The sequence below is a fragment of the Rhineura floridana genome, chromosome 13 (assembly GCF_030035675.1).
Source record: "Rhineura floridana isolate rRhiFlo1 chromosome 13, rRhiFlo1.hap2, whole genome shotgun sequence".
NCBI lineage: Eukaryota > Metazoa > Chordata > Lepidosauria > Squamata > Rhineuridae > Rhineura > Rhineura floridana.
Window position 1 is genome coordinate 20,609,851 of NC_084492.1, and position 19,745 is coordinate 20,629,595.

At 39.4% G+C, this 19,745-nt stretch overlaps 1 protein-coding gene across 1 annotated transcript in view; it reads right to left on the reverse strand.

Annotated features, from left to right (window-relative positions):
* The window catches only part of CMTM4 (CKLF like MARVEL transmembrane domain containing 4), a 49,973-nt gene that overhangs the window by 20,477 nt on the left and 9,751 nt on the right, over window positions 1–19,745 (reverse strand). Inside the window, exon 2 of the mRNA XM_061594474.1 lies at window positions 7,332–7,508. Within this exon, the coding sequence (XP_061450458.1) occupies window positions 7,332–7,508 (177 nt within the window). The remainder of the gene's footprint in view (window positions 1–7,331; window positions 7,509–19,745) is intronic.

The window sequence follows — 19,745 nt, forward strand, 5'->3', positions numbered from 1 at the left end:
GCCCATTCTGGCTAAGTATAACCTGTTGAGCAACAGCCATTAACAAAATCATCCAGATGCAAAGATTTTGGGGCATATGGTATTAACAGCATAGTCAGCATTAACCAGTATAACAACTAAAACAGAATGCAGTGGATATAACATCATTCTCAGTCTCATGCTCAAAGGCGTAGATGACCTGGGCACTTTGCACATTCATGGAAGCAGATATTTCTATATAGAAAATACAATCATACAGAGAAAACAAGGAAATCTAGGCCACTATGCATATGAGCCTTACTGCCAACAAACGTTCTGGCTTGAGGACACCCAAGTCAATTATATTCCCAAAGCAAGCAGTAAGAAGAGGACGCTCTATCCACAGCATACAAGTGAAACTCTTTAAGAATGTATGCAGGCATCAAGCCTTCTTTCTTTCAGACATGCTTAAGTTCCTTACTCAAAGCCAAAGAATGTTGGGTTCAAGTTTTATCCATACCATATTGTGATATCATGGCATTAAGAAAGGCCCAAAGAGCCAAATAAAGTAACAGCTCTGATGTATGCCTGTCCACTTTCAGCAGGAAGCCTCACTCTGTTGCACATGGCATGAGTGGGGCAACAGCTGAACTGGTATGGTACAACCACACCTTAAAGGCGGTGAGGAAGGTTGCTCAACTACCCTTTCCCCATTGGAATTTAAAACTTAGCGGGCATACTCGATAAGAGATGCTACTTAACAATTCTTCTAAACCCACAAATGTAAAAAGGTTCAACTAATTAGAAAGAGATTAGCTATTCTGAATTAGGTCTCACTGAAGAATTTACTATGAGGGGTTTTAATGCACACACATCACACAGATCATATAATTTTAGTTGAAATAACAGCAGCTTTGAGACAGCAATTTCTTTCATAAAATTGTTCCCGGGATAGAAGAGTTCACAGGGCCATCTAAAAGGAGATTCAGAATTAATCTAAATTACGATTATCCTTCATTCCATTCATAAATGATTTAATGAAAATTGTAATTTGCTGTAACCTTCTCATTTCAGGTCTTCTTGCTCCATCATTCAAGAAGTTATATTAGCTACCCTGATTAAAAGGGAAGCAGTGTCTAAATTATGAATGAAAAGAATTATTTTATTTGTTAGTCCAGCAGGCAATCTTTGGCCAAATGCCTAAACAATGCCTCCTAAGCCCCAGATCACAAAATAATTCCCGAAGTGTCAATTTCTTCAAGTGTTGCCCAACTTTTAGCCCTTCTGTCCAGCTGCTTCAAGTGCCAATTTTGCTTTGGTATTTATTTTATTTATTTATCTATTACATTTATATACCGCCCCATAGCCGAAGCTCTCTGGTGGTTTACAGCAACTGGTACCCAGAGTGTTGGTATCAAAGCAAGACTTAGGTCTTATGCACATGAGAGCATAACTTCACGCTAAAGATTATGTTTTTACCAGGGCTGTGGAGTTGGTATGCCAAACCTTCGACTCCGACTCCTCTATTTTTCTACTGTCCCGACTCCGACTCCACCCAAAATTGCTTCCAACTCCACAGCCCTGGAAAGCGCTGTAAATGTCTGTTTAAATTGGAAGTTCTCATAGGAGCATTTTTATCGCTGCCTGAATATGAGCTGATCTTGGCATCACAGCATTTGTCTTCATCTGGGTCCTGTGTCATACACTGACACACAAAATGTTTTCCATCTTGAGTTATGGTGAAATGCTCAAACACAGCTGACTTCATGGGAAGCTTCTTTGACATTTTGAATTTATATTTAAAAAAATCTATCAATCAAAATTTATTTTGAAGCCGGAGTCGGTACATTTCTACCAACTCCGACTCCACCCAAAATTGTTCCCGACTCCGACTCCACAGCTCTGACTCTACAGCCCTGGTTTTTACCTCCATTTTCTGTTTGCACCATCCACAGTAAGGGATCAATGCCAGCTGCAAACACAGTGTTTTCTATCCCTCTTGAGCGGAAGCATCAATCACGCAGTTTCCTAAAGACCACACCCTCTAATTTAACACTTCCACTCCCTCTGATTACCTGGCAACTTAGCATGCTCAATATGTTCTACCAGTAAGTTTCATTTTCTAAAAAACAACCTGGAAGTGTGTTTATTTGTATTTTCACTAGTAAAATACAGATGAAATACAAATCTTTATTTGAGCATTATTATGCTTTTGTGCACAAGTTAGGGGGAAAAGAAAAAAAAGACGCTGTTTGCAGCAACAAAAAAGGCTTGCAGAACACGAGAGAGGAGCAGAAGTTTCTCTTCAACTCACAGGAAATGAAATGAAAGAAGAGAGGAGGGAGTGGGCATGGAGAGGGGAACAATTGACACACCCACCTAAAAGCAATGGAGCAAAGCATCTGCAAACCCTAGAGACACAGAGTGAAGACATTTTTTCCTTCCCTTTTCGGATTATCAAAGGATTGGGTTAGTACGGATTTACAGGGGGGGAAATGTGTGATAGCTGCTGTTTGCCAGTAACTTCATGTGAACCATGCAAATTAAAAGGGGATGTGAGTAGCACCAGACACACAGTAAAACCCTGCGCAGATGAGCCTTTACCGGGCTTTCTGGAGTGATACAAAACAAAAACAAAGGGAACTTTTGTGGACAATGCAGTAACGCACCCATCATGTTAAGTTCGGAAAGACCAACATTATTATTTGGTCTGCTCTGAATGTCCACAGAGAAGTACAGGTAGAAAAGATTATACAGGAATGAAAAAAATAAATCCAGAAAAATCTAGAACACTGTTTGTCAATCTGTCATACAAAACCTCTATAGATTCTTCTCTTCAGTGCAATTCCCTCTCTACTATCTATATTGTTACACTATTAAAAAAAACACTCTTGTGAAGAAAGAGGGTGAGCTTATAACTGGCCTCATGTATCACCCATTTTGTGTTAGTCTGTAATGACCGAGGGTGCAAGCATTAGTGAAAATATAGATATAGATATCTGCCCCATTCTTGGCTAAGGTCAAGAAACTGAACTACCAAAAGCCAATTATAAATTCCAATTAAAACGATAAAAAAAACTACTGAGGGTGGCTTAGCAAAGCACCTCATGAAAATGGTCAGGCACAGAATATGACAGAACCATAAAAGCTAAATGTATAATCATGGATTTTGAAGTAAAGTGTAGGTAGATCATCTAGCTAAAAATAATATAGAAGGCTAATATAGAAGCAGATGAGAGGTTGTCTGCCTCATTATGGCTCCAGGAATTAGATTGCTGTGTGTAATTTGAAACAAATTGGCTGCATGTGTATTTGTAGGTCTTCTAGTTCATAAAAGACATAAAGAATGCTCCTGCCCCATCTAGCTACAAGTGCAGGATACAGTCCATCCAGAGCCTTTGCACAGACTTCTAGTGCTGGCTTATGCAGGAAGGCATTCAGCATTTAAAAACTCGGAATAGACAGAGCAATTTTCTTATATGCTTAGCAATTATAGGTCTTGTATTTATGTTCTACGTTAAGCCATAATGCCAGCAATACAGAAACAAGAACAAAAGCATTCTTTTACAAATCTTACATCTCTCTTACTTGCACATGGCAAATGCCACTTAACAGATAAAACTCCTCACCTTGAAACTAATCTTCAGTTTCATCTGCCCCCAAGTTTCCCTAAAGCGTCAGCTGGACTTCAGCTGAAGTAGAGAACCATTAATAAAAGGTTAGCCTGAGTGCAGGGCAGCTACACCACCACCCCCGAATAGCCTAGCCTGTCCACCACCCTGAGAAAATAGGCTTCTAAGCAGGCATAAACCTCTTTACGACTAATTTTACTTATTTATATATAATTTATCATTATATATAGCAGCACTTCTTGCACAGATCTTCCAATACTTTTTCTCTCTTCACTGTTTAACATGCTTGTTGCTACTCCTCATTCACTTACACAAGCTTCTATGAAGTTTCAGATCCAAATAGCTACTGGCATTTAAAATCAAAAATATACAAAATCCTTAGGCAGTGGATAGCTCCAAACAAAATAGATATAAATAAATGCATCTGGGTAAATAAAAGAAAACCAATCTCTGTTCCACATACAAGATGAAGGAGGCTAGGTATCTAAAAACAAACCTTTCATGATCCCCTATAATTCTAAAAACTACTACATACCAGTGAAAAGAAAGTATTTGATTACACTGCACTACAACAAAGTAAGTCTGCACCTCTCTTTGGTGCTAGCAACTAGGGTATTTATACAATGCAATACATCTCATCTTAGCACATTTATTATTTTAAAAAATGCAGAACTGCTGAAGTTAATTTTCAGGCAACATGAAGGTCAAAGGCCAAAACCTTCCATTACAATATGGAACAGGGAAGGGTGAACTAAGCTGATCTTGCTGGTCACAGAAGATCATTTAAAAACTCGGAATAGATACAGCAATTTTCTTATATGCTTAGCAATTATAGGTCTTGTGTTTATGTTAGATGTTAGCCAAGAGCCAAGAATATTTAGCCAAAGCCAGAATATAATGGCACAGCAGAACAAGCTTTCTTCTTGGAACTAACTTTATTTTCCCACATACAAAAGCCATTTGAAGTTCTGTGGAGGAAGAACAGAAAAGAAAGGAATGAATTGAACAAACTGCAACAAGAGGATAAGAAAAAATATTTTATCTAAAGATAGATTTTGCTATCTGACCACAGAACCCCAACACTTGAGACACATCTTCCTCATTGAGATATTCCATCCTAGAGCAGGATTTGTTGGGGAACTTTCAGAATGCTTAAATACGGATACAAAAAAGGAAAATATTGAATAAAAAATGTGTATTGCAAAGGGGGGATTATTTAGCATAGCTATAAAGAGTAGCCCTCTGTTCACATCCTTCATTCCTGGTGTCAAACCTTTCTAGTCTACTTGACTGGACCATCCTCTCTGCCAAACCAACACTCTCCTACTGAAATCCTCACTCAAAAGAAATTCTTGCAATAGAGATTTTCCTGGACCGCTATAGATTTCTGGTATCAGCGAAGACCTCTCTTATCACCATTCTTGGAACCCTTTGGTTAGACTTTAGGTTCTCCTTTCATCCCTTCTCCAGTGTTTTAATTGTAAGACTGCTGGAGAGAAACAAATTACACCTCTATGTTTTGTACAGCACATTACTGGTACTAAATACCGAGACAGGGAGTCACCACTACTAGTACCAGGGTTAAACGTCCCTTTTTACTAGCCCTACAGGACTTTCATGGGCTAAGACAAATTTCCAACAACGTTTAGCCAGACTTCATCTTATACACCATTTGAAACAGGACCCAGTCAAGGCAATATTTGAGAATGGGGGAGGGCAACTATACCAACTACAATACATTAAATAACCTGATATTTTTCAATACATTTAAGCGAGTAATACGAGATCATATAAACTCATCTGAAATGTATGTTCAGATGTCTATCATATTCCTTAATGCTACTTGCACACATCCTTGCGGAGCTGATCTATTTGTTAAGTAAAACAAAGAATAGAAATTTCACCTATAATTTTTGCAGTCTCAAAGCAAAGCTGTCAATCAGAGACCGACTTTCTTTTCCCTTGACACATAGTTTTCATTTTTCTTTCTAGCATGCCATACTACAGTCCTTTACAAGCTTCACCTTCCATATGTTGCATTTTGAAGAATATTTTGGATGACATACAGTTCCTCAGTTAAAATGAAAATAGGATCACTGCTGCCAAAAATGGTAATATACAGCATTTCTCTCTTTATGTTGTTACTGCAAGAAATTTATGAATATTTATCACTTACAATAAGGCAAGGGGAACAGGCAGGACCTCAAAACACACCGTTTCTTAATATGAAGATCAGCAGAGATTAAGGATAACTGACAATAAATGAATGGCCTAGTGGTCTGCTTTATTGTGGCCAACAGCCAAGACAGACTGTCATGATGCCACACACTTTTCACTCTTCCAACCTTCTCAGCATGTACACACAACTCAGAATGTGTACTAAAAGAGTGGGGTACAGACTCATTGGCTTACCTCTAAGAGATCTAGAAACCAGTGTTCCAACCTGCTAGCCTCGCATTCATACCCTTAAAAATGGTGGGAAAAGATAAGTGAAGTAAAAGAATACGCTATTGATGGTATATTGGGTAGGATCTCCTGCTGCTTGCCCTTCCCCGATTTCAGATTAGTATCACTTCAATCAACATATATTAAATCAGATCTCTCCACTGCTCTCTCACACAACTTTCTAACCTTCATCATAAGCACAGAAGTAAGAATCACTTCAAGTCCCACCAGGTCACATCAAGCAAACAGACCCCAGGACTTCCTCCAACATAGCCATGTGGCAAATACAAGATTGTTGAACAGCAACCAGACTTAATCTATGCCACTAAATTCCATACCCACAGGAGCAAGACCTGCAAACATCAAGACAGGGAGGGCCATATCAGCTAGAAGAACTTAAGACAACATACTGGATTTGCCTTATAGGAATTCTAATACATTCTCAATGGAAAATACTAGACTCCCTGCAACAATTATATCGAAGATATTAGATTCCTTGGAACAATTATATGGAACATGTCAAAACAAAACAGTGACATCTATGGCCCCTACTTAAGAGTTCCCTTTTCAAAATTGTAGCCCTACTTTTGTGCCTGACATGCAAAAGGTTAGCAAAGGAAGCTTTTCCTCCTATCTATCTCCATACCAAGAAAACATTTCCCCTGCCACAAGTCTGCATTTCAGGCAGCTCTTAAAGGTACAGGGGCAGGGCTAGTAAAACAGTGGCAAGAATGTGGTACAGAAGATATGCATAAATATATGCCACCCTGGACTCCTACTGGGAGGAAGGGCGGGATATAAATCAAATAATAAATAATAAATAAATAAAGTATATGCATCCACACTCAGCAGGTTAACTCCAAAATATTACTCTGTTTTTAGAACATTGATTTACAGATGTACCTAACCTTCCAGTCCGCACTCAATTCATATTTAATTTTTAAACCATGTGTTGAGATTAAACACAGTTCAAAAACTGCAGACTATACTTTCCTCAATTGTGAACAATAAAGACTTGCATTGAAGGAAAGTCTGCCTTGGTCAGGGGGAGGCAGATGGAGGGAATGTTTTTAGACACAATTTCAGCTTTATATACTTTAACATCCAATATTTCATAATGCTTATTGCACCAGTGGGGTTCACTTTGAATATAAAGCAGCGCATGTACTCTGCTTGGTGCAAAGAACATTTACCAAGGGTTTCAAGTTTCTGTACAAGGCAGGCAGAGCTTGAAGTCTAAACTTCAAATGTTTATTCAGCTATTTTTATAAAGTGAAGGTTTGGATGAAAACTTACTGTAATGTTCCAGTTGATCTGTGGTATTCTTGCATGAAGATTTAGACTGAACATAAGCAACAGAACTCCAGTAACTACCGATGCACTACAGCTAACAAACTCAAAGAAATAAAGGCCTTCACAAGGGGAGCATTCCATGATGGTCTCTATGCAGATGAAGGAAATCAATGCCAAAACCTAGGGGGAGAAAAAGTGGGAAAATATAAATAGTTCTGAAACATTCTGAAGACAGCCACAAATTATCCTGAAATGTTCATCGGGAATTTGATACTCAAGAATGTGCAATGCAATTTCAGTAAGATTCATAATTTAAAAGAAGAAATCAACACAAGATGTATGTCTTTCTCATATACCAAAGCATATTTTAGTACTAAGGCTGCAATCCTATGCACACTGACTTGGGAGTAAGTCCCACTGAACTCAGTAGGTCTTGCTTCTGAACAAGCATGCACAAGATTAGGCAGGGAAAGGGATCCTGTGGCCATCCAAATGTTGTTGGACTCCATCATTAGCTGCAGCCAGAAAGGCCAATGATCAGAAATGACAGCATCTGGAGTCTACTAATAACATCCAGAGGGTCACAGGTTTCCCATCCTTGAATTAGACTGTAAAGTCCTGGTACTGTCCCATTGGTACAACTATGAAAAATATACTTTTCATTTTCTGGCTTTTAAATGCATTTTGTAATTCAGGATTGTTGACACTAGCTATGGGCTCCATTTCTGCAATAATCGGATTTGCCATCGGATTATTACTTCTGATATTCTCTATCTTTGCAAAGGGAATTTTGAAGTAGCAACTCTCCACGCCTGGTTTTCAATTCATTCTTCTTCTTCTCCAATTCTTTTGTTTTTTTAATTTGCTTTGAAATCTTCAATAGTGTGAGTGATACTTTTATCAATCTACTTTCTATGTGAGCTCTTCAAATATGTATTCCCTTTCATTAATGTCAATGAAGTGTTGATTGTAACTGACAGATAGAAAGCAGCAGGGGGGGATGAGGTAACTGATGGTAAGCAGCAGAGGGGAAGACACTGACTTGATTATCTGCCTTAATCGGCTCTACAGTGCATTTGAAAAGGAATGTAAACAGGTAATAATTACAGAGTTCAGAATAAACAGCAATACCAGTGGAGACTCATGAATAAATAGCTACAGTAGGGCCCGCATTACAGTGATTCGCTAATACAACGGTCTCAATTAGACACAATTAGACTAAAGCCCCACTCATACAGCGCTTGTTCCGCTTTTACGGCAGTTTTCAGGCATCGCGCGCCATTCTATTCAATGAGTTCCGCTTTACAGTGGTTTTCGCTTTACAGCGGGGGTCTGGAACGTAACCCGCTGTATGAGTGGGGCCCTACTATAATTCTCTGAAAAGCAAAAAAAAATAGGAGTTTAGAAAAATGAAAAGATATTGGAGGAAAAAGAAATTGAATTGTTAACAACCACCAGGGGGCCACACTTAAAAACTGAAGGTAAAAATGGAGAGGATTCCATCCCTAGTTGACACCTGCATTTTAATGAATAGTGCTATGAAGGCCAATCTCAATTCAGCAAAACTATAAGTACACAAAACACTAGGAAGAAACTGCAAAATTTAGAGATGAATTTGTGAAATGCTATAAAGCAGATGCAAGGAGATAGAGATGAAGACTTCACAGTGAAGTTTCTTCTCAGTTTTCTTATCTGTAAAAAAAGGTGGGTTTATAACAATCTCTCATACTCAGCTAATATGAAGATGAAAGCAACTATACCTCACTTTACCCACTAAAAGCAGAATGTAAAATCACTCTTAGATCTCTTAGATATAAACAACGCTATAACAAGGAATATTTTCCTCATCACTGAAGATGGAAGAAAAGACATCCCATACATAGGACAAACATTCATCCAATATATTACTTTATTGCTTAGATTTTATTTTTAAAGCTAACTAAAACACCTACTGAATCCCAAAATACAGCCAACAGACAGTTGCCAGTGGCAACACCATTAGTTATCTATCCATATTCCTAGCTCACACTAAAGCCAGTATCAAAATGTGACAGACACACATTCAGATTTCACTCATACTCCTGCTACTTTTCCTTCCCTAATTCCAGGTTAGTATCACTACAATAAAGACAAATCAGATCTCTCCATTGCTCTCTCACACAACGTTCTAACCCTTGCCACAGCTATAGAAGTACGAATCCATTCCAGTCCCACCAGGTCACATCAAGCTAAGAGATCCCAGGACTTCCTCCTACATAAGCCATGTGCCAAATACAAAATTGTTGAAAAACATCCAGACTGAATCTATACTATTAACTTTCATTCCCACAGAAAGAAGCCCTAGAGCAAAGCACCTGCAAACATTAAAGGACAGAGAGGGTCATATGGAAGATAAAGCAGAATTATTTCTTACAACATGGCAAGCACAGTATTTTAGTTAGTTATTTCAAATATGCTATAAATGATCATCAGACCTTACAACAGGTTGGAACGAACATGGTAAATCTGATACATTTACATTATGCTTGTTGCCAAGATATGCTCTCAGAACATGACTTGGCCTAAGTGGTGGTACAGCCCAAACAGCATGATAAGGTATAAGCTGCAAAAGATCTCCTGTGCAATTCTCCAAATCCTTTCAAAGTACTGAAGCAAAAATCGTTTCGCTCAAATATTTTATCCAACTGTAAAATGATGCTGTAGCACAACTTTTTGCAGGAAAACATCAACTAATGAAGGCTTCAATCTAACCTCCAAATTAGATTACTGCAATGCGCTGTAATGTGGGGCTGCCTTTGAAGACAGTTCAGAAAATGCAGCTTGTGGAAAATGCAGCAGCCAAATAGGTAACAGGGACCAGACGGTTCAAACATATAAAACCAATTGTGGCCTGCTTGCATTGGCTGCCTATATGTTTCCGAACCCGATTCAAGGTGCTGGTTTTAACCTATAAAGCCTTACACAGCTTGGGACCACAATACCTGACAAAACTACTCTCCCAACACGAATGCACCCGTACACTATGCTCAACATCCAAGGCCCTCCTCCGTGTCCCTACTCCAAGGGAAGCTTGGAGGATGGCAACAAGGGAAGGGGCGTTTTCAGTGGTGGCCCCCAAATTATGGAATGATCTCCCCAATGAGGTTTGCCTGGCGCCAACACTGTTCTTTTCAGCACCAGACCAAGACTTTCCTTTTCTCCCAGGCATTCTAACAGCATGTGCTGAACTCTGATCCCAGGTCTTTTGCCTGGTTTATCTGTGCTTCATGGTTTTAAACTTTGTATGGTTTTTAAAATTGTATATTTGTTTTTAATGTTCAGTGTTTTTAATTTTTGTAAACCGCCCAGAGAGCTTTGGCTATGGGGCAGTATATAAATGTAATAAATTAAATAAATAAATAAATTCAATCCTATGCACTTATTCCATTTGCTAGGTCTTACTTCCAAGTAAACATGCCCAGGATTGAACTGTAAATTAACTGTAGCTGCATCTGTAGCTGCATCTGAACTACTTTGGCAAATAATCTTTGCCGCCCTGGGCTCCTGCTGGGAGGAAGGGTGGGATATAAATCAAATAATAAATAAATAAATAAATAAAATCTATACTAATTCGTACTGTCAGCATTTTTTAAAAATGAAGAGAATGATTGCAATAGACATTCAACCTCAACAAAAGACTTCATAAGAAAGAAAACTGCTACCACTAAATGTTTCCTATTAAAGATCAAATTTGCTATGTTTTATTTTTTTATAAATCAAGCAACGTAAGCACTAAAAATGGTTCCTTTAAGGGTTGTGTTTTTTTTACAGTTTTCCTGTTTATCTGAAGAGGCCCACAAAAAGACTTATTGTGTGGCTCAATCACATAATTACTTATGATTTCACAAAAACCACTGAACAGTCAACATTTTTCCTGCTTAAGAATACCCACAATATTTTTGCAAGAATATCACACTACCATGATTTATTTCTTAGACTAGTGGTATAGCATAAGTCGTCATGTACAGTATAGAGATGGGGAAAATGTTTTACATCTACCCAAAATGTATCTAAAGGCATAAAAAAAACCTTCACATATTCAAGTTTAGATTTATTGCTTTCATTTAACTTGGCCAATTCAAAAGTGTAAATCTAAGTAGGTCTTATGAAGTGGATGCATTTCCCACATCTAACACAGCAGGCATAAATATGAATATTTCAATAATATGGTTTCAATGCAGCACTGCAAGAGGAAACTATCTTTCATCAAGCAAAATGATGGTTAATTTCCCACCTGGCATCACTAGGGTGAATTTGCACATATACTTAAATCCATTTTTTTATTATACCCATGGAGTCCTCTATCACATATACAAGAATGCATGAAAAGGAGTTAGCGCAATTAACATCAACAGATGCCACACCTCTGACAAAAAGAACCTAGAGGTGTAATGATGAGGAATCCCTCCCAACAACAAAAATGTGGCATAACCCCACTTACTTTAAATGGAAGACTCACTACAGTTTTGTGATGCAATTGCAATATGTAAAATCATACCAGTAAAAAAAGCTTGAAGTGAGCCCAAGCCATGTTCCAAAGACCTACCTGCCACTCCAAACAATGTTTTAAAAACTCCCACATTTCAAAAACTGTTTGCCTGCATGGCTGCTGTTTGAAGCAAGGGGTCTATAGTTCCTTTCAGTTCAGTTCTTGTTTTTTAATCCCGACCAGTATGTGCCTCCACTCTTGTGACTTTAAGTTAAGATTTCTTGATTATTTACCCAAAGTTCTCATGTTTATCCACCATTCTTTTTTAAAAAAAAAATGCTGTACAACTAGTGAAATTTAGACTTATGGCTCTGATCCTTCCCTGCAGGGGTGTTGGACAGATTAAGATAGTCTGTCCCTGGAGACTAAGGGAATCCACAGGATTCCTGAATGCCCTGGGGGAGTTTCCAGTAGATAGAGCAGGTGACCCTGTTGAAGCCCTTGTCACGCTGTGGAACAGTGAGGTGTGTTGAGCTCTTGACACGGTTGCCCGCGAGCTCCCTCTCCGGCATTGTGTAGCCCAGTCTGCACCTTGGTACACCAGTGAGCTAAGGGCAATGAAACAGGCTGGACGATGGCTAGAGCGCAAGTGGCAAAAGATGTGCTGTGAGGTTGATCGGGCACGAGTTAAATATCATAACCGTGCCTACTGTGTAGCGGTGAGGGCAGCGAAGACGCCCACTTCTCTGCCTCCATCGCTTCCTCAAGTAGCCATCCAGTGGAGCTTTTCTGTATTGTCAGGGGTCTGTTGACATGAACTCCAGGAAATGGAGTTTTAGACCCTTCGGAGGCCCACTATGAATTGTTTGCAAGGCACTTTGAGGGTAAAGTTGCTTGCCTTCGTAGCAGTCTTGATGCCCCATCCACATCTAATGTAGTCCCCAATGAGGTGTCCAGTGCAATGTCTGCTTCAACTTCTTGGGAACAGTTTCAAATGATGCAGCCTGATGATGTAGACAAGGAGCTTGCAATGATACGGCCAGCAAACTGTCCTCTCGACTTTTGCCCTTCTTGGCTTATTAAAGCTTGCCGAGGGGGTTTGACCAAGTGTATCCAGGGTGTGGTCAACGCATCATTGCAGGAGGGGGTGGTTCCAGCTGCCTTGAAAGAGGCGGTGATCTGACCGCTCCTGAAAAAGCCCACCCTGGACACATTGGTTTGTGACAACTACCAACCGGTTGCAAATACCCCCCTTTTAGGGAAGATGATTGAGAGGGTTGTGGCACAGCAATTGCAAGTACTCTTGGATGAAACAGATTATCTTGACCAATCCCAGTCTGGGTTCAGGGCTGGTTATGGGACTGAATCGGCCTTGGTCGCCCTGATGGATGACCTTTATAGGGAAAAGGGTGGGGGAGGGCGACCCTGTTATTCTTACTTGATCTCTCAGCGGCTTTTGATACCATTGATCACGGTATCCTTCTGGGCTCACTTGGTGAGATGGGTATTGGAGGCACTGTTTTATAGTGGTTCTAATCCTATCTCCAAGGTCATTTTCAGAGAATAGCATTGGGTGACTGCCTTTCAGCCCCCTGGCAGTTGTGCTGTGGCATGCCACAGGGTACTATCTTGTCCCCCATGCTGTTTAACATCTATATGAAGCCCTTGGGAGAGGTCATCAGATTTGGGGCAAGGTGTCAGCAGTATGCTGATGATACCCAGCTCTATTTCTCTGTAACATCTGAATCAGGAGCACCATGCAAGCCCTGGACCACTGCCTGGACTCAGTGGTGGGCTGGATGAGGGCCTATAAACTGAGTCTGAATCCTAGCAACATGGAGGCGCTGTGGGTTGGTGGTTCCAGAGTTCAGATAATTGGTCAGTTGCCTGCTTTGGATGGGGTTGTACTCCATCTGAAAGAGCAGGTTCGTAGTCTGGGAGTGCTCCTGGATCCATCTTTGTTGCTAGAGGCCCAAGTGACCTCAGTGGCTAGGAGTGTCTTTTACCAGCTTCGGCGGGTAAGACAGCTGCGACTGTTTCTGGGCAGGAATAGCCTGACCACTGTTGTCCATGCACTGGTAACCTCCAGGCTGGAATACTGTAATGCGCTCTATGTGGGGCTGCCCTTTAGGATGGTCCGGAAGTTGCAGCTGGTGCAAAATGCAGAGGCAAGACTGCTCACCGGGGCAGGATATTGTCAACATGTCACCCCGCTGCTGGAAGAACTGCATTGGCTGCTCATTTGCTACTGGGCCAAGTTCAAGGTTCTAGTTTTGGTGTACAAAGCCCTATACAGCTTGGGACCAGGATACCTGAAAGACCAACTTTCCCTTATTTACCCAGTCGATCACTGCACTCTGCAGGTGAGGGCCTCCTGCAGATACCATTTTATCAGGAGGTCCATTTTGCACAACATAGGAAACGGCCCTTTAGTGTAGCGGCACCTACCCTGTGGAATTCTCTTAAATATTAGACAGGCACCATCTGTGTTATCTTTTCGGCGCCTATTGAAGAACTTCCTCTTTCAACGAGCCTTTTAATTTGAAACCTATCCCGGTCTGCGTCTGTGTTGGAATTGTTTTTTAATATGTTCTTAAACCTTCTTTTTAAAAATGTTTTTAATCGTAGAAGATGTTTTGAAAGCTTCTTTTTAAGAAACATTTTTGAAGATGTTTTGTTTTAATGTGTTTACAGTTTGTTTTTATGATGTTTTAAAGTTTTTAGTGCTTTTGTCAGCCGCCCTGGGCTCCTGCTAGGAGGAAGGGCGGGATATAAACCAAATAATAAATAAATAAATAGTGCAAATGTCAACCAACTATTGCTTAGCAGCTGCTTTGTCTCCTGAGAATACTTTTCAAAGGATGTCAATTACACACACCTAAATTTGGCTATCTGGTTTGTGATGAATTCTGAAGAGGCCCTGTAGTGAATAAGCTACACCAAATTACACCAAAATTAGCAACTGTTTTTCAAGTACTTATGTCATGATCTTGATGAAAATTCCATATAATTATGGAACAATATCATCTCTTAGAAAGTTGTATTTCAAATAGAATTGCAATCTCAAAGTGCTATTATTTAAAAATTGTATATGCATTTGTTTATGTGCATTTATTATTCTCATTCAGTGTACTATGGAATCAGGGGTACAGTATAAGTGCACAGAAAAATACTTTTCACTTGTTCTTGGATATTATAACAGCTCATGTCAGCAGTGCCACTGTCTGATCCAATTATGGTTTTTGCTATTATTTTCATTTTTAAAATAAAAAATTGTTCTTGATTATAAAGTTTGTCCTATAAGCAGATATGAAAAGACTAAGTAAGAACTGTTAATTTTTAACATAAAAAATCCCATACTGCAGCAATCGGTGAAACAACTTTAGCTGAGGATAAAGTAAGATAACTCATAACTCCATGTAAGCCATCCTGTGAGTCTTAAATTCTTTGTTGGATCTGTGGTAGGCTCTGTGCTAACCAAGGCATGATTTGCTGTGACACTACAAGCTTATGAGTGTGACCATTTTTACTACATGATATACCACCTCCGTCTTCCTCTATGGGCACATTTCATACAATAAGTTTTCTTCTAAAGTCACCCCATAACAGAGTGTACTTTAGGTTAGGAAGATTTTCAGTGCGCTTATCAGTTTGTGTACAATGGAAACAACTTAGCCAGAACATTATTAAGACTTTATAACTTTTCTCTCCTTTAAAATCCACTGAAATGTAGTACAAATGGAACAGATTTGTGATTTTAAAAATTTAGATGTGTTTTAGAGTATTCTGGAATGAGAAGCTTTCAGACTCTTTTAGTGGCCCAGTTTGGATGTAACAATAAGCAATGATTTATCATTGCGTGCATAAGCTTTGGACTCATGTGCTTCCCCCTCCTGTGCAGGTGAGGAGGAGATCAGAAGCTTCCAATTTCATTAACTGCAGTTAATCATTATGTCCAAACCTGAACAGACTGGTTAAACCTAACTATGGTTGGTTGATAAAGCCTGCTTCATAAACTATAGTTAGAAGTTAGCTTGTTTCAACTAACCATAATTAAGACTAAGCACAGTTTGTCTAGACAATGCTTAACTACTATTTGTCTAAAATGGAAAATAAAGCTTCTGAACCACTCCTCCCAGCCGCACTGGAAGTAGAGGGGAAGTGCAAGAGCTCAAGGCTCTCTGCAACTAGTTCCCATAATAAACCACAGTTTATTTTTACATATGAATGAGGCCATAGACTTAGAAGAAGCTCAACTACATCCCACTTTAGAGTAAAAACCATAACTTTATACAAGTCTTCCTAAGTTTTCCTAAGTAAATATTAAGTATCAAACTACCAGTGTCAGAGTGGGAGAATTTTAATGACGAAATAATCAGGACCATAGTGTGACCTAAAAGACCCCATTAGAACAAGAATTTTAACATCTCAAAGAAAAGTATTTACAATCCCAAGAATCCAAAGTTTGCAATCTGATGCCCTCCTTGGATGCCATGCCTTAAAAGGCAAAATTAGTCTAGACTGGAAAAACAGAATCTTACAGCAAAAGCAAAAACAAAAAACACAGCCTCAAGACTAAGAGCACTCTCAATTATACCAAAATGCTAAATAGTGTCAAGCTTGCCCTGCTATTTCCAGTGCCAGTCCTAAATTATTTTGAAAGCACTATGCCAAAGAAAGCAACGTATTTTCATTTAGCCAAAAGGTAAACTAGAAATGATCAGGCTTATTACCAAACGTTTTGCTTTCTCCTGTTAAACCTTGTTGAAGGGCACAAATATCACGCAAATTTCACACTTCAGTAACAATTTCTGGTCAAACATTGCTTTCCAGTATAGATGTGGGATCCAGCCAGTTACTCCATAAAACAATTAGAAGAGACCTTTTTAAACCTCGATACGTCTTTGCATATTTAATAACTGTATCCGGAGTTCAAATGAAATAAAACACATAAAACCACAAATGTGTGCTCTTTTGTTCATGAAATATTGAGCTCAACTAAATACTGGAAATACTGTTTTGAAGAAATTTAATTAAGAATGACTGGCCAAGCTGCATACACGTTTCCCTGGGAGAATTTGCTTCCAAATAAGTGTGCTAGAAACAAGAAACAAGAAAGTGCTTTTTGGATGCAGTGTGTTTCCTCTTAAGAGATAAACAGCTGCAAATACCAAAAAAAAAAAAAGAACAAACAATTCGTGGTCCAGATTCCAAATAATTCAGCTTCAGAATGAACAGGAGAAGGTTTCAGTACTAAACAAGAGCAGATAAGCTGACTCAGACCACTACAGGGTCTTTTATAAAACCCAATACAAAGTTAGCTACAGCAGCCACACCATTTGTAAAACAAAGTATGAAACTTCAGACACAAAAATGAAATGCTGGGCCTTTCATTCACACATGGGTACAGAAACCTTCAACAGAGCTGAAAGTATTACATTTCTATAAACAGGGCTGAACTATCCCTAAAGAGCGGCACAGAAGAGATTACAAATTGACCATCATCACCATAGGGAATGACCAGACATGATCATTTGCAAGCCAGATTCAACAAAAACATGTTCTATTAGTTACCTAGTCATCTATAGTATTTCTTTTAATTGCAAACTAAAAGCAGTCCGGTAAAAAGTTGCTTGCCTGGTTGATTGTGACAAGTAAAGACCACTTCTAGGTGATAAGTCAACGAACTTTTTCAAAGGTTGCAAATAATTTTGGGGAGCTTATCTGCACAGCTAAACGTTGTACTAGGACCAGCTGTTTGAGGTCTGAACTTTAACAAACACACAATCAAGATCAAGCTTACAATAGTCTCCACCAGAAGGCTATTGAAAGATCGCAGGCCTAATCCTGCAATTCTGTATCCAAGAGTCTATATCAGCGGCGGGGAACCTTTTTTAGTTTGAGGACCATATTCCCTTATGTGTAACCTTGGGGGGGACGGGACGTTCCTATGCTGAATGGGACCAGAGGGGAAAGCATGTGTAGTTTCTACACACACTCACATATGCCTTTCTATCCTCCAAGCAAGCAAGCATTGCTAGAGGTTAAGGTGTTGGACTACGACCTGGAAGACCAGGGTTCAAATTCCCACATAGCCATGAAGCTCACTGGGGACCTTGGGACGGTCACTGCCTCTCAGCCTCATGAAAACCCTATTCATAGGGTCGGCATAAGTCGGAATCGACTTGAAGGCAGTACATTTACATTTAGGCAAAAACACCTGAGAAGGATGTGAAGAGGGCCACTGAGGAGTATAGCATGGGAAGAATCCCAACGGTTAGAGAGAGATGCCTGGAGGGGTGCATTCCCCCCCCCCAGAGCCGAAGGTTCCCCACCCCTGGTTTCTATCAGAAAAGAAAAGGGTATGAAAATATTGAGTTCATATCCTTCACTCTGAATCTCAAATCCAAACCCTTAGCATTACTTCCTGTATCTTTCAGGACCTTTGCAGCTTTTTTAAATAGCAAAATAAATCCTTACTATTTTTGTAGCATATACATGCAGTCCCCCCCACCCTTCCCTCCACATTATAGTTAACTGAAATTTAAAAAGGCAACATTTTTTCTACCTGCGACTTCTCAAAGTAATTAATTCTAGTAGGTTGTAAACATGTCCTGGAGGCAGTGCAGGGTATTGTGGCATAATATGAAGATTCAGGTCCTTAATTACATAGTTACCAACCTACAGAAGCCTCAAGTCTCAAAAGTAAAAGGCAATAAAAAAAGCTCAGTTCAACTGTTGACAGCACAGTCTCATTCAAGTACTGAGCAATTAAGGGACAGGCAATTAAATATGATACAAAAATGACTAAGTGGTGTAAGAAAGAGAAGTAACACTGAAATATGATGAAGATGAAGGAGGTGTGAAAATTGAAGGGAGAGATATCAATAATTTAAGATATGCAGACAATACCATACTACTAGCAGAAACCAGTAATGATTTGAAACGAATGCTGATGAAAGTTAAAGAGGAAAGCACAAAAGCAGGACTACAGCTGAACATCAAGAAGACTAAAGTAATGACAACAGAAGATTTATGTAACTTTAAAGTTGACAATGAGATTTAACTTGTCAAGGATAATCAATACCTTGGGCACAGTCATTAACCAAAATGGAGACAATAGTCAAGAAATCAGAAGAAGGCTAGGACTGGGGAGGGTACCGATGAGAGAACTAGAAAAGATCCTCAAATACAAAGATGCCTCACTGAACACTAAAATCAGGATCATTCAGACCATGGTATTCCTGATCTCTATGTATGGATGTGAAAGTTGGACAGTGAAAAAAGCGGGTAAGAGAACAATCAACTCATTTGAAATGTGGTGTTGGAGGAGAGCTTTGTGCATACCATGGACAGCAAAAAAGACGAATAATTTGGGTGTTAGAACAAATTAAACCAGAGCTATCTCTAGAAGATAAAATGATGAAACTGAGGTTATCATACTTTGGACACATCATGAGAAGACATGATTCACTAGAAAAGACAATAATGCTGGGAAAAACAGAAGGGAGTAGAAAAAGAGGAAGGCCAAACAAGAGATGGATTGATTCCATAAAGGAAGCCACAGAGCTGAACTTACAAGATCTGAACAGGGTAGTTAATGACAGGTGCTATTGGAGGTCACTGATTCATAGGGTCGCCATAAGTCGTAATCGACTTGAAGGCATACAACAAGAACACCAAAACAAATGGAATAATAAGATATGAAAGACATAAAGGCTTAAGCATCTAGATTTTATGTGTCTGCTACAGAATAAACAGGAACCATGGCAGATGATCAAAAATTAAGAAGCTGGTGTGGCAGGAAATTGAGAGAAAAGGAGAAATAAAATGCTTGGCCCAGAGATACAGCATAGGGGCTGCTAAGAAGTTGCTGGGAAGGGAAAAGCAGCGTGAGACTCTGTGGGTTTCTTTCAGCCATATGAAGAGAACTTCTTAAGAACTTGGGC